The sequence below is a fragment of the Strongylocentrotus purpuratus genome, unplaced genomic scaffold (assembly GCF_000002235.5).
Source record: "Strongylocentrotus purpuratus isolate Spur 01 unplaced genomic scaffold, Spur_5.0 spur5_scaffold_15, whole genome shotgun sequence".
Taxonomy (NCBI): domain Eukaryota; kingdom Metazoa; phylum Echinodermata; class Echinoidea; order Camarodonta; family Strongylocentrotidae; genus Strongylocentrotus; species Strongylocentrotus purpuratus.
Window position 1 is genome coordinate 21,430,466 of NW_022145600.1, and position 17,850 is coordinate 21,448,315.

The window sequence follows — 17,850 nt, forward strand, 5'->3', positions numbered from 1 at the left end:
ACATGTTAAAGACAATGAGATCAAAATGGATAGATATAGAGATTGAGAGAGAAATAGTGAGAGAGAGAGAGAGGAGCTGAGAAAAAGAGCATATAATGAAACATCGATTATGAATGATAATGATAGAGAATGACTTTAGTTCGGCCAATGGGAACAGCAGAAGATTTCATATAGCCCCGTGTAAATGTGCATGTTTATCATATCGTAACATTTATTTCGTTTGGTAGACGCGTAGGCCTGCATTCTACTGAAATTTAAACCCGACATTAGGTTTACGCTTTTCATAAAAATCTGGTTCAACAAAGAAAATTAGTCTGAAGTCTATAAAATTTCCTTTTATTTAAACATGATTTGATACCCGGAGTAGGCCTTCGGTTTAACTGAAGTAGTAGCAGTATACGGATCGTAGGTGGAGAAAACTATTGCATCACAGGATTGGTTTGAAAACTGTTGTTCCATTCACAAGGAAAAGCATTACGATGGATTCAAAGTGGAAGACAATCATGATCATCTTCATTATTCACGGCTTACTAGAAACCCAAGCTGGATCTGCTTCTCCACGAGGTAAGAAATATTGGATTTGTCGGTGGTAAACGACGATCTGACGACAATTGCTCCGAGGTCAAACTTAACCTCACCCTAATCCAAAAACTAACCATAAACCTAACTTAAAACCTAATATTAACGTACCCAAAACCTTTGTTGAATAAAGCCCTGGCAAATTGTTGCAGGAGCACAAATGGGGGTCATCGATCTGGCAACAAATTGTTGCTCCATGGCGAATGTCCTACACTAGCTAATTTCCTACACTAGCTAATTTCCTTTATTCAACAGTTGACTCGCCTCCTTATTTGTTTTGCTTTGAAATGAAAAGATATGGAGCACAGTCAACATGACTGTCGAGAACTCAACTCAAGACCGATTTCCACAGCCAATTCCATATCCTACTTAAAGTGTTCTGATATTAAACATAATACGTTTCTGTAATTTGTAATTTATCTTTGTGCAAATCAAAAGGTGATGGAGAAGGCTACTGAAAGTGCTTGAGGCTGTTTTTTAATGTCTTTGTGATCGTGTTATAAAGATATACAGGCGAAATGAAGTTTTAAAAAATGCACAGAAGATATGTGATCTCTTAAGGTAGGTTAAAGGGATCCGGTAACTTTGTCTCAGATTCTGAAACAAAATCCTGGATTTAGCTCGTGCTGCAATAATAATTATAAACCTTTAGGTCAGTCAGGAACCCCATGACTTGTACCAGCCGATCACCTGTCTAATTATCAAGATATTTATGATTGGAAATGGAAACCAATTTTAGCGTTTTCCTAACGGTTTTCCTGTTTGGGGAAAACGAATATGGTAAATCCGGTCATTCAAAGATTATTACTTTTTGAGGCACTTCTTGATCATTTTGAAGCGCAATTTGTTTAGGGCTTCGATATTACACCATAACACAGACACTGATAACATAATTATATAACGGTGTAAATCTCAGATTTAACATTGTTAAACGATGCCTTTAATTTGGACACAGAATATAATGATGCTTTTATTCTAAAGAAAAGACATTATAGTCTGAATCTTATTCTGTTACTAATTTTCTCAAATAACATTCATTTTCTTTTGGAATACATTAAATAATTATGTAATGTATAGATCTCAAAGAAAAATGTGTTTCACTCCTGTACCTTTCGAGAGTAGCTGCTATATCTAAAACCTGTTCTATCTCTCCTTTTCGTTTAGAATCTGATTCATCTTCGTCCTCTAGAGATTGTGATAATCCTACTTTAACATCTATGTTTAAAGGACAGAATAGACAGGTAAATAACTAATTGATTCGTGCATCCATGTTTAAAGGGAGAAAAAGACAGGTAATAAGGAATTCTATACAGTGTTCTTAAAATATTAGCCATTCCCTTCAAATTTTTAAATTTACTCTGCAACATTGTCTGACAATTAGCCAGTTCATAGTTGCAGTCTGAGCATGAGCAGATAAAGGTCATTGCAAACCAAATTGTGAAATACATGGAGACAAAATACTGGATACGTGCTCATGAAAGTTATGTTATCATTATTCATTATGCACAAGTAGTGCACTCCATGATACACAGGTGGAAGTATTCTTTGGAAAGGAGAAACAAAGGCTATTTATGTAGCACCTCTATCGCTGTAAGAGTGATTATTTCAAAATGTACAAAGTGGGACCTTTTCATGTTTTGAAGATCTGTAGATATTCGGAATCATTTGGGACATGTGCTAACCCTGAAGTGGTCTATTTAGTCAATAAAAGGTCCTCATGCTTTGGAGATTAGAAAGATATATTTTTAAAAGTCTTTTCTAAAGCGGTGGAGTGGGTGTGCTCGAACTGATAAACCTCTGGGTTGATTTTACCATGGTTCTTAGAAGGTCCATGTTTTTACGGGCATTAATATTGAACAACGTCTCTCATATAGTAATGTCCTTTGTAAAATTTACACAGCAGTCCAAGAAAAACACAATTATCAAATTTGTTCAGGAATTTCTCATATTTCACGGAGTAGGCTACAAATCAGTATTTATTGTGTTTACAAAATGTGTAAATGTCTTTAAATATTTGTTTAGTTCTGCGGTAACTTTCTGATCGGTTGTCAATATTACTAATGTCTAGGTCACATCTGCCGCGGCGGCCGTGCGGTTTATAATATCTACGGCCAATAGCAATTATAGGACCGCCGCAGCATTCCCACGGTCACATGTGTTAGGGTAGCCGAACGGCGTATTCTGAATTTGTGTAGACAGAAAATCTGCGACAGCCGTACGGCCTTTGAAGTGATAACGCACGGTCGCCTTAGGGCGTCCCTGCGGCGGCCGTAGCTTTTTGATAAATATTAAGGCAGACGCAAGGTAGCCGTGAGGTGCCCGCAAGGTGGCCGAAGGGAGACATTACGGTGACCGTGCGGCCAGACTAATGCTACCGCTTCAACCCTGGAGTATATAAAACGCAAGGCTGTCGTTCTACGGCGTTGCTACGGCGAACCTAGAAATGAAAATAACATGAAAGTAGCCATCGTGTAGTAAAGTTATTCGTTCATATAGCTCTTTCATGCAAAACTAAGACGCAAAACTATAACATTCGGGTACTTTTATACTACCTATTACATTACCTAACAAGTTTTCAAAATGATAACCTTCTAACGTGATTCAATTTCATTTCCTTTGTAGAAGAGAGCTGTGCCAACCCGAGGTAAGTAAGATCGAGGGGTTTTTAAACGAAAAATTAATCCTGAGAAATAGGGGTAGAACAGATAACTGCTATAAAGTGCTTTAAAGACACCTCATTACAGTACGATTCCATGACTTAGGGCTGTAGTAAAGATCCTAAGGCCAAATAAAAGTAATACCTGGTTTTCGTCCCCTTTTAATTTCTTTAAACAAACCGCCTAAAGTTGTTTATTATTTGATATTTTTGTTCAGAAATGAAAATACACCCTACAACTGGGAACATATAAACATTTAATATAATGCAAACCTAATTCAAATATTGTTTTTAAAAAAAAATATGTCGAAAACTCATCATAGTTACTATGTATTGGTACTGTTTTCTAAGTGGTCTACATGTTTCATAATGATATTGTTGCAATTCATACTGCACCCTTTGCACTAAGATGCCATCCACGAGTTAGTGTTACCAAGCAGTGTAAGTTCAAAGAATGCGTAAGAGTTTAGAACAGAAAGGTCTCCAAACTCTGTTGGAATTTTTCTACTGTTGGCAGGTTGGTGATGATTTTTATTTGAGGGCGTAGCCTGTTCCAGAGTGTGCGAGCAGGAAAGGTGAAAACTGCATTGCCAGCTAATTTGTCGATGAAAGGTTGAAAGATCACTGACGGTCTGTTTTCCTCTATTAATCAATTTGTTTAAATCATCGATCATACTTTTAATGCTAAGTTCTCATTCCATCCACAGGTGTTACAGATGAAACAACCGTGCCGACAGCGTCAAGAAGTGTAAGTTTTCAATAACGGGGTCATCTGACATACAAACATTCACTAAGAACACTTTAATTCGGTGTAATTAAAGAATTGACTAATTTTTTTCCAGATGAAATTTTGTATGTGATATATTGAATTAACGTTCATCTAATAATTTATTTGTTCTATTTTACTTACTCGCTTTATCACTTATTCATTCATGCATTCCTTTAATTCTATTTAATTGTTGGCAGTTAGAACAGTGATAAGTTTCATGAAACCAAGTTGAATGATAAAACGATACACTTAACATTGATTGCTTGGTTACTGGATTCGTATTCTTCTACTTAGTTATGCATGTAAATCTGAATTATCCTGTTTTCGTGAAATCTACATATCACATTCTAAGAATTTTAGTTATTTCATGAATTAATCTATTATGATTATACTGACGAAAAAGAATTGTATATTTCCGTTTGATTACAGGCCACTCTTGATACGCCTACAGAAAAACGGACTCCAACGCCAAGTAAGTATTCACAAACTGATGTGAAGGTGTCATGGTAAAGGGGTTAAGTCACTTGACTCTCAATCTGAATTTCTCAATCTGAATTTCCTTTGACAAGACATTAATCAGCATCTGCAACTTCCTACCCAGTTTAATTGGGTTCCTGACAATCGCCAAAGTAATAATAATTGCAGGACACTCTGGCAAAATAGCACTGAATCTAATGAGGCTTCTCTTGGTAGACAAAATCCTGATTATGATCATTATCTTTATCAGGTGGGCTGTATATCGTACAGACCACCTTATAATTTCGTTAGAATTGCCTTTATTTATTTATCAGGTGGGCTGTATATCGTACAGACCACCTTATAATTTCGTTAGAATTGCCTTTATTTATTCTTTATTTTTCTTATTTCTAACCACTTTTTTGTGGACAAGATAACTTGAAAATGGCTCAATCACATGCCTTCAAATTTGGCACACATATGTATAGGCATTGGAACAAAACACAGACATTTTTTCAACCTTGACCTTGACTGATGACGTCATCAAGGCGCCGTTTTGTGAAATTTTCTGAAAATCAACTCATGATCATATCTTCATAATCAAAAGTCAATTCTCATTCATATTTTTCATGATCAAGGTCATTATCCGTCCGGTCAATTTCAGGTCAGTGCGCGCGCAAAATTTCAAAATGCTCAAAATAGTCTCAAAATTTTTTTGCATACGTTTTAGGCCATTTTAAGCATTTTATAAAAAATCGGGCACACGCGCATGCGCGCGCGTTTTTGCGCGTAAAACTATTACACAACATAGAATCGCCATTTTTTTTTCTTTCATGATATTCCACATTTTTTTACAATCAAATTGATTCCATGTTTATCTCTTTTTGACTATTAATAACGGAATGAGCGTCCGTTTAACATAAATGTCCGTGCGCGCGAGCCTATGTAATACATAGCATATGGGTAAAAACATGCCTATACATAATCAATTAAAGCTCTTTAGGATGCACCTAGACCCCAACTTTTGTCTTCATATTTGGATAGAGTATGAGTCTGAAATATGATTTTATGTACGTCTCATTTGGCCATTAAGTGTATCGTGACATCATAATAATGACCTTGGAACTATATATATGGATTTGCATATTATGAAATCAGCATATTTATGGAAAATTGATTGTATCTCTGTATATATTTATCGATTTTCTTCCAAATTTCGATATGTTGTAGCTAAGACAATTCTCTACAAGCTCAGTTGTCACCATTTTACATTTTGATGACGTCACCGTAGTGAAAATCTCGATTTAAGGCCTCGTGTAAGAAATTTCATAATTTGCGTGTTGTGCTTTTAGAAGGTGAATTTCGTTCACGTCATGAAGCTACATAATATTGTTTTTCAAGCATTTTTAAGCAGTATCTCGCTCAAGTTTACTCTATTTTGTCTCAAAGTTTAGTTGGACCAGCCCACCTATACTTGTTCCAAACAAGTATTACAAATCTAGTTATTCTTTATCAGGTGGGCTGTATATCGTACAGACCACCTTATAATTTCGTTAGAATTGCCTTTATTTATTTATTATCAGGTGGGCTGTATCTAATACAGACCACCTAATATTTTTGTTAAAATTGCCTTTATTATTATTTATTTATTTATTTATTTTTCTTAATTCTTACCACTTTTTTGTTAGCAAGATAACTTGAAAATGGATCAATCAAATAACTTGAAATTCGGCACATATATGTATAGGCGTATAGAGAAATTAAAATAACGTTTTAAACCTTGACCTTGACTGATGACGTCATCTAGGCGCCATTTTGTGAAAATTAACTCATGATCATATCTTCATAACGGTCATTTTTCATTCATATTTATCAAGATCAAGGTCAATATTAGCTCAAAAACGCGCGCATGCGCGTACGTCCGCGCGTCACTGCGCGCGCAAAAAAATTAAATGCTCAAAAACATCCAAAATTTATTTTGCATACGTTTTAGGTCATTTTAGCATTTTATAAAAAATCGCGCAAACGCGCATGCGCGCGCGTTTTCGCGCGTAACACCATTACAAAACATAGAATCGCCATTTTTTTTTCTTTCATGATATTTCTGATATTTTTCAAACAATTTCCTACCATGTTAATCTCTTTATGACCATCAATAACAAGATGAGCGTCAATTCAAGATAAATGTCCGTGCGCGCGAGCTCTTTTAATGCATAGCATATATGGGCAAAAACATGCCTATACAAAATCCTTTATAGCTCTTTGGAATGAACCGTGACCTTCAATTTTTTTTCATATTTAGATAGAGTATGAGTCGGAGATATGATTCCATGTCTCATTTGGCCATTAAGTGTATCGTGACATCATCATAATGGCCTTGGAACTCAAAATACGAATTTGCATATTATGACATCAGCATATATATATAGTTTTTTTGTATCTCTGTAAATATTGATCGATTTTCTTCTAAACACTGATACGTTGTAGTCAGGCGCGTACACAGGGGGTGTTTTCTGTAGGTTAACCCCCCCCTAAAAAAACATAGAAACAATTGTGCTTACTACCCCCCCCCCCCCCTGTGACACCTCAATCACGAAAAATGAGCAAGGAATGACAACGTTCTGTTTGTTTAAAGTAGTGCTTGCATTTCCATAAATTTATCAAACGAATTAGTTTTCACTGGCTGCCTGCCGTTTTGTTGACAATCAGCCGTAGACGAAAGACTTCATGCATGGCTGATTGTCAACGAAACGGAGTTAAGTCTTTTTGTCAATTTTGCTTGTTGCTCCGTTTAATACAATTATGGAAATGCAAGCACTACTTTAAACAAACAGAACTTTGTTATTCCTAGCTGATTTTTCCTGAATGAGGTGTCATATGAAAGGGCAGAAACACAACTTTCTAGAAATGTGATTTATTCTTTGAAATTCAGATACCGTCCGCCAAATGACTTTTTGGTTTCCTCTCTTCAAATTCATCTTAATCACTCATGCATGAAATATGCGTCATATGAGTTTAGTATAAGCTTTACAAATATGTTTCATTTATTAATTATAATTATGATTAAGTAATGATAAAACATCGATAATTCTCGATTTCGTTTTTTCTGGGACGCACTGTATATATACTCATTCACCCTCTCCCTTTCTCTTTGTCTCCCTTTACCTCTATTGCCTTGCCTCTCTCTTCTTCTCTTGCTATGTCATCCTCTGCCTCTCTCAGTCTCTTTTTATTCTCTCTCTCTCTCTCCCCCTCTCCCTTTCCCGCCTCTGCTTCTTGTTCTACCTCTATTATGTCTTGTAATGTTCCTTAACTTTCTCTAGCTCTTCCCTTTGCCCTTTGTATTCTTTTTCACCCCTACCATGTTTCCTTACTATCCCCTATTCTTCCAAGTGCATGCATTCTGATTCTTCTTGTATCCCTCTGTCCAGCTCATTTGGTAATTAGGGGGTTTGTTAACGACTGACCTATTGATTTCGTCAAAATCGTCTTTCTTTATTTCTTTATATTAATTTGTCCACTTTTTTGTGCAAGCGATTACTCAAAATCGGTTCAGTCAATTCTTTCAATTTTGGCACAGTCATAGGTCATTGTCATAAGACGTGACGGAAACATTTTCAAGGTTATCACGTATCGGAAATTCCTTTGAAGGACACAATCCTCTGCGTCTAAGCCAGTGCAAATGACATGCATTACCAATAAGGTGGGGCTACCTATATAAAAATGAAACTATAAAAATGAAAGATAAGTCCCTTATCAAAAGAATCGTAGAAATTTACAGAACTTACGCAATTACTGTATAGACAACTTGATTTGAATTTGTACAATATATCATCTAGATGATGGTACAAGTGATCAGGATCTGTGTGACGCTGGTTGGACACGTAACGGTAATGCATGCTACCAACTAGTTGAATCTACCGTCAACTATACTACAGCCCTTGATGCGTGCAGAAATCTCAATGACTACGGTGATCTGGCGAGCGTAGCTGATCAAGACGAAAGCAACTTTACTCTCGCATTATTGAGGTAAGCCCCCTACCCCAGACCTCACTTCTCGAATACAAGAGCCACAGCATGGAATTCTCCGTTGGCAGCAACGCTCACCCACACGCACAGGCACACCTTTAGCCGCGTACCCTCCCATGCCACTTTTCACCCACAAGCACGCGCAGAGCGTGGCCTGTGGACGAGTATGCTCAGAGGTTCAAACGCCATCACAGTTTCATCACACAGATCGGAGCCGATGATAGGGCACCAAATTGCACTTTGCTTTAAATCTGACATGACGTCAAATTCGTTGTTCAAGTACAAAATTCCTTTTTTAGATTCATGATATGAAGCCATATAAATATGGTAAAACATCTGTTTTCAAATACAACGCGCTACAAATTTAAGCTACCACATTCCTAGATCAGTACTGTATCATGATTTCTATCAAGGGTATTACTATGAAAAGATTGTATAACTTTTTAAAACATTTTATTGATCAAATACACAGATGCACCTTTGATACGAATTATTACTGGATTGGGTTCAATGACCTCGATGAAGAGGGAACTTGGGCCTGGACTGATGGCTCAGTTTCATCCTATACCAACTGGTATTCTGGAGAACCATGTAAGTAAATAACAACAAATTCATTTTGCAGAATGAGTAAAATCGCTAGGCATGGTAGGTGTGGATGTCCCTCCGATAAAGACTGATTATATAAGCATAATTTATTCAAGCTTAACTTCTTTCCATTTATAATAATACATTATTGATCACTGAACACAATTCTGAAGGTACCTTCGTGGCGCTCCTACAAAATTTCTCCGCACTGTGATTCGTCAAAGATATAGAATAAAGGCTTGGGTTTAGGTTACACTAGAATTTTAGTTTAAATTGTATTGTAAGAGTATACTTGTATGTTGGTTCGAGTGTTTAATTTTTGTTGCAGGGTTCGATTACGGTAGGATGTTGATCGCGGAGCTATTATTACTGGAGCAGGTTTCGCAACGACAGTTCTTAAATCAAATATTACATATAGCCTATAAGCTAAGCTCATCAGTTCTGATATTGTTATTTCTTAATTTAGCTGGTGGATCTGATCATTGTGGTGTATTACGAAGGAGTTCAGACGGCACATGGTATGATGCAGGCTGCTCGTCAACATACGGCTACATCTGTAAATACCCGCTAAACACCAGTAAGTCACACTCTATAATCAGATCCAGAGTGCTTGCAATTAATATATGGTCTCTATGACTCAGGTTTCGAGTATAATTCAACGTTATACATATAAATTGCTTTAGTGAACTTTCCATCTTGTTAAACAAGGTCTCTTAGCTCTAGACTAGCTCTATTGCTTAGTGTAGCCTATCTGCTGAATTATAATGATATAGGTGAAAATAAAGTGAAATAATGTCTTTTTACTTAATTATGTCATATATTGTTTGTTGTAAATCCAGGATCAGTAAGAGGTTCGTTTTCACTTAACTCATCGATCAATAGCTATACCATGATGACTTAAAATTCATGTCCGAGTAGGACCGAAGAAAAAAATCCTTGATATAATTATTTACTCTCCCTTCCTCTTCCTTTCTCTTGATCAGTTTCCTGTGCTGAATGGAAGCGTAAAGGCTATACATCTAATGGATACTACACAATAGATCCTGATGGGAGAAATAATGGAGTCGATCCATACAGAGTACACTGTGATATGACTACGGATGCTAGCACAGGTAACATATCAACGATAAATTATTAGTTAAAGTAGTCACGAATCGGTCATGTATTACTATTCATAAAGATATTGTCCGTGTGTTTACTCATTATTATTACAATTTGTCTTGGTTATCTCGGCTAGGAATCACGACGTTCGAGCACCAGGAGGCGAATCGATCTTTGGTAACAGGTGCAGAAGTGGCTTTTAGTTTCGTCCGAAATATTACCTATGGTGACAAGTCGGTTGATCAAGTGGCTACCGGTGCCGATATCAGCGGGGAGTGCTACCAATATATCAAGGTAGGGTAACACCGAGGTTTCTACTTTTTTCTCAAAGTTCCTTGATGGTATATATATATATAAATAACCCTACATAGTACATTAAGTGGACATCTTAAAAATCCTAACCCTAACCCTAATCCTAACCCCAATGTCTACTTAATGACTCATTTATTCTCTCCAAATGTCCCTCCAATGACGCCTTAAGTAAAATTACATATATATATATATATATAAAAATAGACCTTCTATTTATACCCCCTGCCAGTCAATAACTGTTATATTAGATAGCCTTGGTTTGATTTTTTTGTTTTTGCCCAAAATTGTTTTCACTTTTTTTCTTTTTTAAGGGGACAATCAACATTTTAGAAAAAGAAGTGCAAAAAAAAAAGAAAATTGAGAAAAATAATATTTCGAGATAATTCAAGAAAAAACTAAATTCTTAAAAAAAAAAGATTTTGGGAAAAAAAAAATTGAATTTAAAGGGAAAAAAAAAGAAGAAGAAAAATCGAAAAAAAGAAAAAAAAATCTTACCCCCAAAAAGCATTTATTGGGGAGAAAAAAATGTGGACAAAATAATTTAGAGGGGAAAAAAAATTCATGAAAAAAAAATATTGACAAAAAAAACAATTACCCTTGGTAATGGTGAATTGTGTGTAATTGGTGACATTTTTTTTTTCTAAGGGGACAATCAACATTTTAGAAAAAGAAGTGCAAAAAAAAAGAAAATTGAGAAAAATAATATTTCGAGATAATTCAAGAAAAAACAAAATTCTTTACAAAAAAAAATTTGGGGAAAAAAAAAAATTGAATTTAAAGGGAAAAAAAAAAAAAAAAAAAAAAATCTTACCCCAAAAAGCATTTATTGGGGAGAAAAAAAATGTGGACAAAATAATTTAGAGGGGAAAAAAATTCATGAAAAAAAAATATTGAAAAAAAAACAATTACCCTTGGTAATGGTGAAATGTGTGTAATTGGTGACATACAGTCTTTAAGAGGGCGACATGCATTGATTAAAAATATATTCATTTCACCAGCTAGTTTATATAACACCGAAAAGTGACCGGCCAAGAAAATATAACAATTTGGATCCTCACAATCACGTGACGAGCTCTGGACCAATCACATCTCGGTATCTGTCTAAGCTATCTAATATTACGCACTATGACATGCTACATCATATCTAGGGTTCAACATTACCTATTTTCCTGTGATCGCAGATTTACAGCAATCTCAAGGTGATATTTTTTTTAATAAATCTACATATAATCCTTTCGAGTTACAAAATTATTTGCATTGAACTTTGATGTGTTGCGGGATTGGCATAACTTTACTCTTTTGACTTTAACGAATTGTTTAAAATGACGTTGATATATTATAATGTCAAACACATTTCATTTGTTATATTTTTTCATATTTTTTAAATCTGTCATTTTACTTTTTAAATTATATTTCAACTTGAGTGCACTTGGCAGAGATTCTTCTCTCTTTCTATTTTTCTTGTTCTACTCTGTCCCTCTCTACCCCTTTCCTCCAATCTTTCGTATATTCCCTGATCAAATTTTCTTTCTTTTTTCTTCTTCCTTCTATTCCTCTTTCTAGTTCCGTCTTTCTCTTTCTCTCTCTTTCTCTCTCTCTCTCTCTCTCCTTTTTTGATGACACAGAAGGTTTTTAGTGTTTTTAATATTTGTAATATATTTAAATTTTAACGTAATATTCGTAATATATTTAGATTTTGATGTAATATTCGTAATATATTTAGATTTTGATTTAATGTTTGTAATATATTTATATTTTGATGTAATATTTGATTCTCATTTTGTTTCATTATGTATGATTTATAGTCGTACGTTTTATTTGTTCATATTTTGATCGTTTATTGTGTTGTATATTGACTTTGTAAATTGAATAATTTCAGCTTCCCAGCTGCATGTTCTTTTATTTCAATAAACCGAATCAAATCAAATCAAAATATTTCTTCTTTTTATTTTCCTCTTCCATCACCGTCTTAGTACGAATGCCATCATTCCCATTTGACTGGCTATACTGCTTGGTATGACAGAGATGGAAAGCTGAAGAACTACTGGGGTGGAGCCACGGTAGACAGCGGGCAGTGCGCTTGTGGAATCTCAGGTATGACTGTAGGTCATCATAGAGGGCGTCCTTGGCTTACAGGATCAGAGCCATCCGTGTACAGAGTTTGGCCAACTTGGCATCAGTTGGCTACAACATGACGTATTTGTATTTATTTGTTTTGTGCTAGCCCTCGACAAAGCAGTATTCGCAATATTGTAACCAACTAGAACCGTGTTGCTCAAACTCTGTATATTGATTTTCTGCACTGAATGGAATGGGGTTATCTCACATGAATGCAACAGCAGTAATGCCAGGTGCACCGGAAGCAGTTTGGGATGGGGGAGGGGGGGGGGGGTTCTCGGAGTTTTTTTTATAGATATTTAACTACGGTCCGATGCGCATCCATGTGGCTTGCCTTAGGACCCGTGGGGTCCAGGGGCGTATTCAGGATTTCTTAGGGGGCCCAAATTTGATATTTTGCGAGCCAAATAATGGGGGGGGGGGACCAAGAAAAAAAATCCCCATTACCCCCACTCTTATATGCAGGCCCCGCCGAACGTTTCTCGGCGGGGTTAAGGGGCGGAGCTTCCAGAAGCCAGTATCAGTATAGGCATTTAATTACTGTCAGATGAGCATATTTTGATACCTTATTAATTTTTTGACACTGGCAGGACACAAGTTGGTGTGGGTCCAGAGGGCGGAGCTCCAGAAGCTCAGAGGTTTTAACCATTAAATTATCTTTAGATAAGCATATTTTTATACCTTATTTGTGACACTGGCAGGTCACGAAGTGACCTGGGGTCCAGGGGCGGAGTCCCCGGAAGCGCAGGGGTTTTGGGCAATAAATAACGGTCAGATGAGCATATTTTTATACCTTATTTGTGACACTGGCAGGTCACTAATTGGCGTGGCGTCCAGGGGGCAGAGCCTCGGAAGCTCAGGGCATTAGGCATTTAATTACGTCAGATGAGCATAATTATACCTTATTTGTGACACTGACAGGTCACTAATTGGCGTGGGGTCTAGGGGGCGGAACCCCCAGAACCTCAGGGGGTTCAAGCATTAGAGGGCAGAGCCACCGGAAGTTGAGGGGTTTTAGGCATTTAATTACGGTCAGATGAGCAAGTATTTTGATACCTTATTTGTGGTACTGGTAAGTCATTAATTGGTGTGGGATCCAGGGGGCGGAACCCCAAGGAGCTCAGGGGTTTTAGGCAATAAATTACCGTCAGATTAGCACCCAGTTGCCTGATTTTGGGCCCTAGGTGCTATCCAGGTAGTATAAGCCCCCAGAAGCTCAGGGGTTTTAGGCATTAAATTAACAGCAATTTTTTTTTAATTTTTCTTTTAATTTTTTTTTTTTTTGCCCCGGAATTGGAAAATTACGTCGTCAGATATTTTGTTCAATGGCTAAGGGGGGAAGGGTGAGGGGGGATCACCTTTTTTTTCTTGCTTTCTTTAACCCTATTTAGCCCGGGGGGGGGGCTTGAGAAGCCCCCCCCCCCCCCTCGACATTTTTCGCGATAATTTTTTAACGCAAGAAAATCTTGCACTGAAATTTTGTGACTTTTTTCTTTCGAGTCTTGCGCAACTTTTGAAAGAAATTTTTCGAAAATCGGACCTACCATTACAAAGTCACGTGTCCTTTTGTCTTCGCATGTCAGCCCGAAAATCGCTCATTTTTGTGATTTGTGTACAAAACATATGGAAATCTCATTTTTCAAATAAAGAGGTAAAACATTGGTTATTTGGTCTTGTTTAGATTTTAGGTGTTTATTTTGGGGTCAAAATAGTTGAATTATAGTTGGAAATGAAATAAAACAACAAAAACAATAAAATACATAAGTTAAAAAAACAAAGAAATACATAAGAAATTATCAAAACAATAGATAACATAAGGAATAACCCTGGTTTTTCAAATTTTTGTGTTGTATTATTATTCCAAATGGTCTAACAAATATATGTAGTGAGAAAGAATGCTTAAATATGAATAATGCCTGATTTATGGTGAATGTGAATTTAATGACCTTATTTGCATAAATTACCATAAATATGCAAATGAGTGTATTTTTCAAAAAAATTGAAATTACCATAGTATTCTATACACTTCACTTGACATGTATGCAAATTTTCGCGGCGATCGGGCGTTTCACGGCCGAGATCATAGGGGGGGCCTGAGAAGCCCCCCCCCCCCCCCCCGGGCTATGCAGTTTCAAAATAGCCCGGGCTAAATAGGGTTAACACCAAAAAAAAAAAAAAAAATCTTTCCCCTTTTTTTGCCAGGGGGGGGCGGCCCCCCCTGGATACGCCCGGAAGCTCGGGGGTTTAAGGTATTTAATGACGATCAGATGAGCATCCAGGGGACCGCCTTAGAGTCCTTGGTGGGGTCCGGGGGCGGAGCCCCCGTTAGCTTTGGGGTTTTATGCATTTACTTACGGTCAGATGAGCATATTTTGATACCTTATTTGTTACATCGGCAGGTCACTTATTTTTTCTCTCTCTCTTTCTTTTTTTTTTCTCTTTAACATACTATTTCAAAACGTGAGGGGGCTCGAACCTCCAAGCCCAGTCGTTCTGCTTTTCTTTTTTTTTTTGGAGGGGGGGGGGGGCTTTTTTTAGGAGGGTAAAATTGCGTTTTGCCCCCCCCCCCCCCCCCAACTTCAGCGCCTTTGAGTAATGCCATTGTAATACATTATCTCAAATAGTGAAGTACTAGTCCATAACATAAACCGAAGTTGTTAGCAGTTGTCAACAGTTGTCAGCATTGCAGCTTTTTGCACACTAAAGCAAAAAGAGCGCATTGGAAAAACATGTAGATATGTTTAATTTGAAATGAACGACCATCATAAACCGGAAAATTGGTGTTGCAACAGTTGTCAACATTGCAGCTTTTTGCGCACTAAAGCAAAAAATCAAGCACATCGGAGAAACATATAAATACGTTTTATTTGAAATGAAGAACCTACATATCCCATCGAGATAAGTTATGAACGAATGGATCTTGATCTTCGTCTTTCAGGTTCATGTACCAACGGTCACCCATGCAACTGCGATACCAATGACAATACCTGGAGAGAGGACTCGGGGTATCTTACCGATAAGACTTCTTTACCTGTTACTGAAATGAGGTTTGGTGACACAGGAAGCACCAGCGAGTACGGGTATTATACGCTAGGACCATTATACTGCAAGGGAGATGAATCTTGTAAGTTTTTATATGAAAACGATCACTTATTATTACATAGCTTCGTAAAAGTTTCTTATCCTAATTGTAAAACAGGTTGGAAATAAACGTTTCTGGCTCTATGACTCCCAGAAAGAGAAGTTGTATGAAACTAAATTAGATTTGCGCTCCGAGAAACGGTGGTTATTATAAATGTACGATCATAGAGATGATGGTTACGTTGACAATGCAGATAATGATTTGAACGATGAATATAATGACGATGATGGAGATAATGATGACGATTATGATGATTATTATTATGCTGATGATGATGTCCATGATGACGACGACGACGACAATGCAGATGATACTGATAGTGACCCCGATGATATAAAAATCAGGGATTACCATTCTGGTAAAATATTTGGTGAAATGACACTGACCCTGTGCTTCGTATTTTCTTTCCATTCCTTAGTCCTTGTGACGGGTCGTACAGATTTCATGTTCATCAAAGAAAGGCATCTTAGTGGTTACAACAACGCAGTCCTGTCTAGCATCACGGTTGAAGAATGCGCCACGGCCTGTGTGTCAGCCTCCAGCTTCATATGTAGATCGTTTGACTATACTCCATCCTTAAGCAAGTGCCATCTCAGTGGGGAGAATGACTTGACTGTTGACCCATCTAGCGATCCTGTTCATCACCTGTTTGTCCGAATCAGTAAGTTCTCCATTTCATATCAGTCTGCTGGATTCTTACTTAGCTCAGAGAGCGCTGATGTGGTGACATTGTATTTGATTTACAACAGCCGTTCAATTCAATGTTGCTGGATTTACCGTTCGCTTTTTAAACTATTCCGAACTGTTCCCCCAACTCCTAGCTATAGGCAGAATTCCACCTGACTGTGATACACTTTGCGTTTGATTAAATTCGACAGTCATTCAATCGGTCAATCTGTCCACAGCTTATACACCCAGACATTCATTAAACAATCGTAATAAACCTCCTGAGTTTGCAAATTAATTTACTCGATGTTGCTGGATTTACCATTCGCTTTTTAAACTATTCCGAAGTGTCCCATTAACTCCTAGCTATAGGCAGAATTCCACCTGACTGTGATACACTTTGCGTTCGATTAAATTCGACAGTCATTCATTCGGTCAATCTGTCCACAGCCAATACACCCAGACATTCATTAAACAATCGTAATAAACCTCCTGAGTTTGCAAATTAATTTACTCGATGTTGCTGGATTTACCATTCGCTTTTGAAACTATTCCGAACAGTTCCCCCAACTCCTAGCTACGCAGAATTCCACCTGACTGTGATACACTTTTCTTTAACAAGATTGAATTTTTATATTAATTCCTTTTTTTTTTCCACCTCAGTGGACCGAATTGAAGACCCATTTACTGGTGAGTAAATCACCTTACTTTTTTTTTTAGCGTGATACGAATTGATAGTGATATGTATTAATGTATTTCAATGTTCGTTACCGTTTGTTACCATGAAGTATTTTCATCAATGATTAATTCTTTTATGCTTCTTGTGAGAAATATTAACTATTTAGTCATATTTGTGGCTTACACCCAGTAAATAAGATCGATTAGTCTATCTGTAATTGAAAAACAAGTCAGAAAAAATCTTGGAACCAGCAGGACTGTGCCATGGACCAGTGATGGCCTGGTGGTAGAGTCGCTGCCTGGCAAGCACAAGATGCAGATTCAAGGCTGACCTACTTTTTAGTTACAGATCGATCAATCGATGTTATCTACTGGGTTTAAGCCACCATAGACGCCGGGAGTGGGGGCGGGCGGGGGGGGGGGGCAAAACGCCCCCTTAAAAAAAGCAGTAAAGGAGTAAAGATGGTTTGTATTTTTTAACCAAAAAGAACATTACAATAAAAAGAACCTGAATTGAATCACATACAAATTATATTCCATTCAGAGAAAAGTAAACAGGAATTAAATTTCCTATACATTTCGCATGCCCCTATATTTATCAATGGTGGTTATAATAATAGTGGAATATCGTGGAAATATTGTGACTCGAACACGGTTCAACGAATCGTCTACTTTCTCTAATAATTTAATGAAACGTAAAAACTTGTGCGGGAAGGGGCAAAACTGAATTCAGATACGGATTAAGCGTCGAGAATAGTA

The 17,850-nt window shown here is 37.0% G+C and overlaps 1 protein-coding gene across 1 annotated transcript; it reads left to right on the plus strand.

The window, feature by feature from the left end:
* Nucleotides 1–479: 479 nt before the first annotated feature.
* LOC588258 (EGF and laminin G domain-containing protein) lies at nt 480–17,111 on the plus strand. Its single transcript, XM_030985991.1, has 10 exons — nt 480–564; nt 8,300–8,489; nt 8,962–9,080; nt 9,541–9,651; nt 10,058–10,186; nt 10,312–10,469; nt 12,461–12,581; nt 15,544–15,729; nt 16,166–16,408; nt 17,077–17,111. The coding sequence occupies exons 1-10, from the start codon at nt 480–482 to the stop codon at nt 17,109–17,111; spliced, it is 1,377 nt and encodes a 458-aa protein (XP_030841851.1).
* The last annotated feature ends 739 nt before the right edge of the window (nt 17,112–17,850 follow it).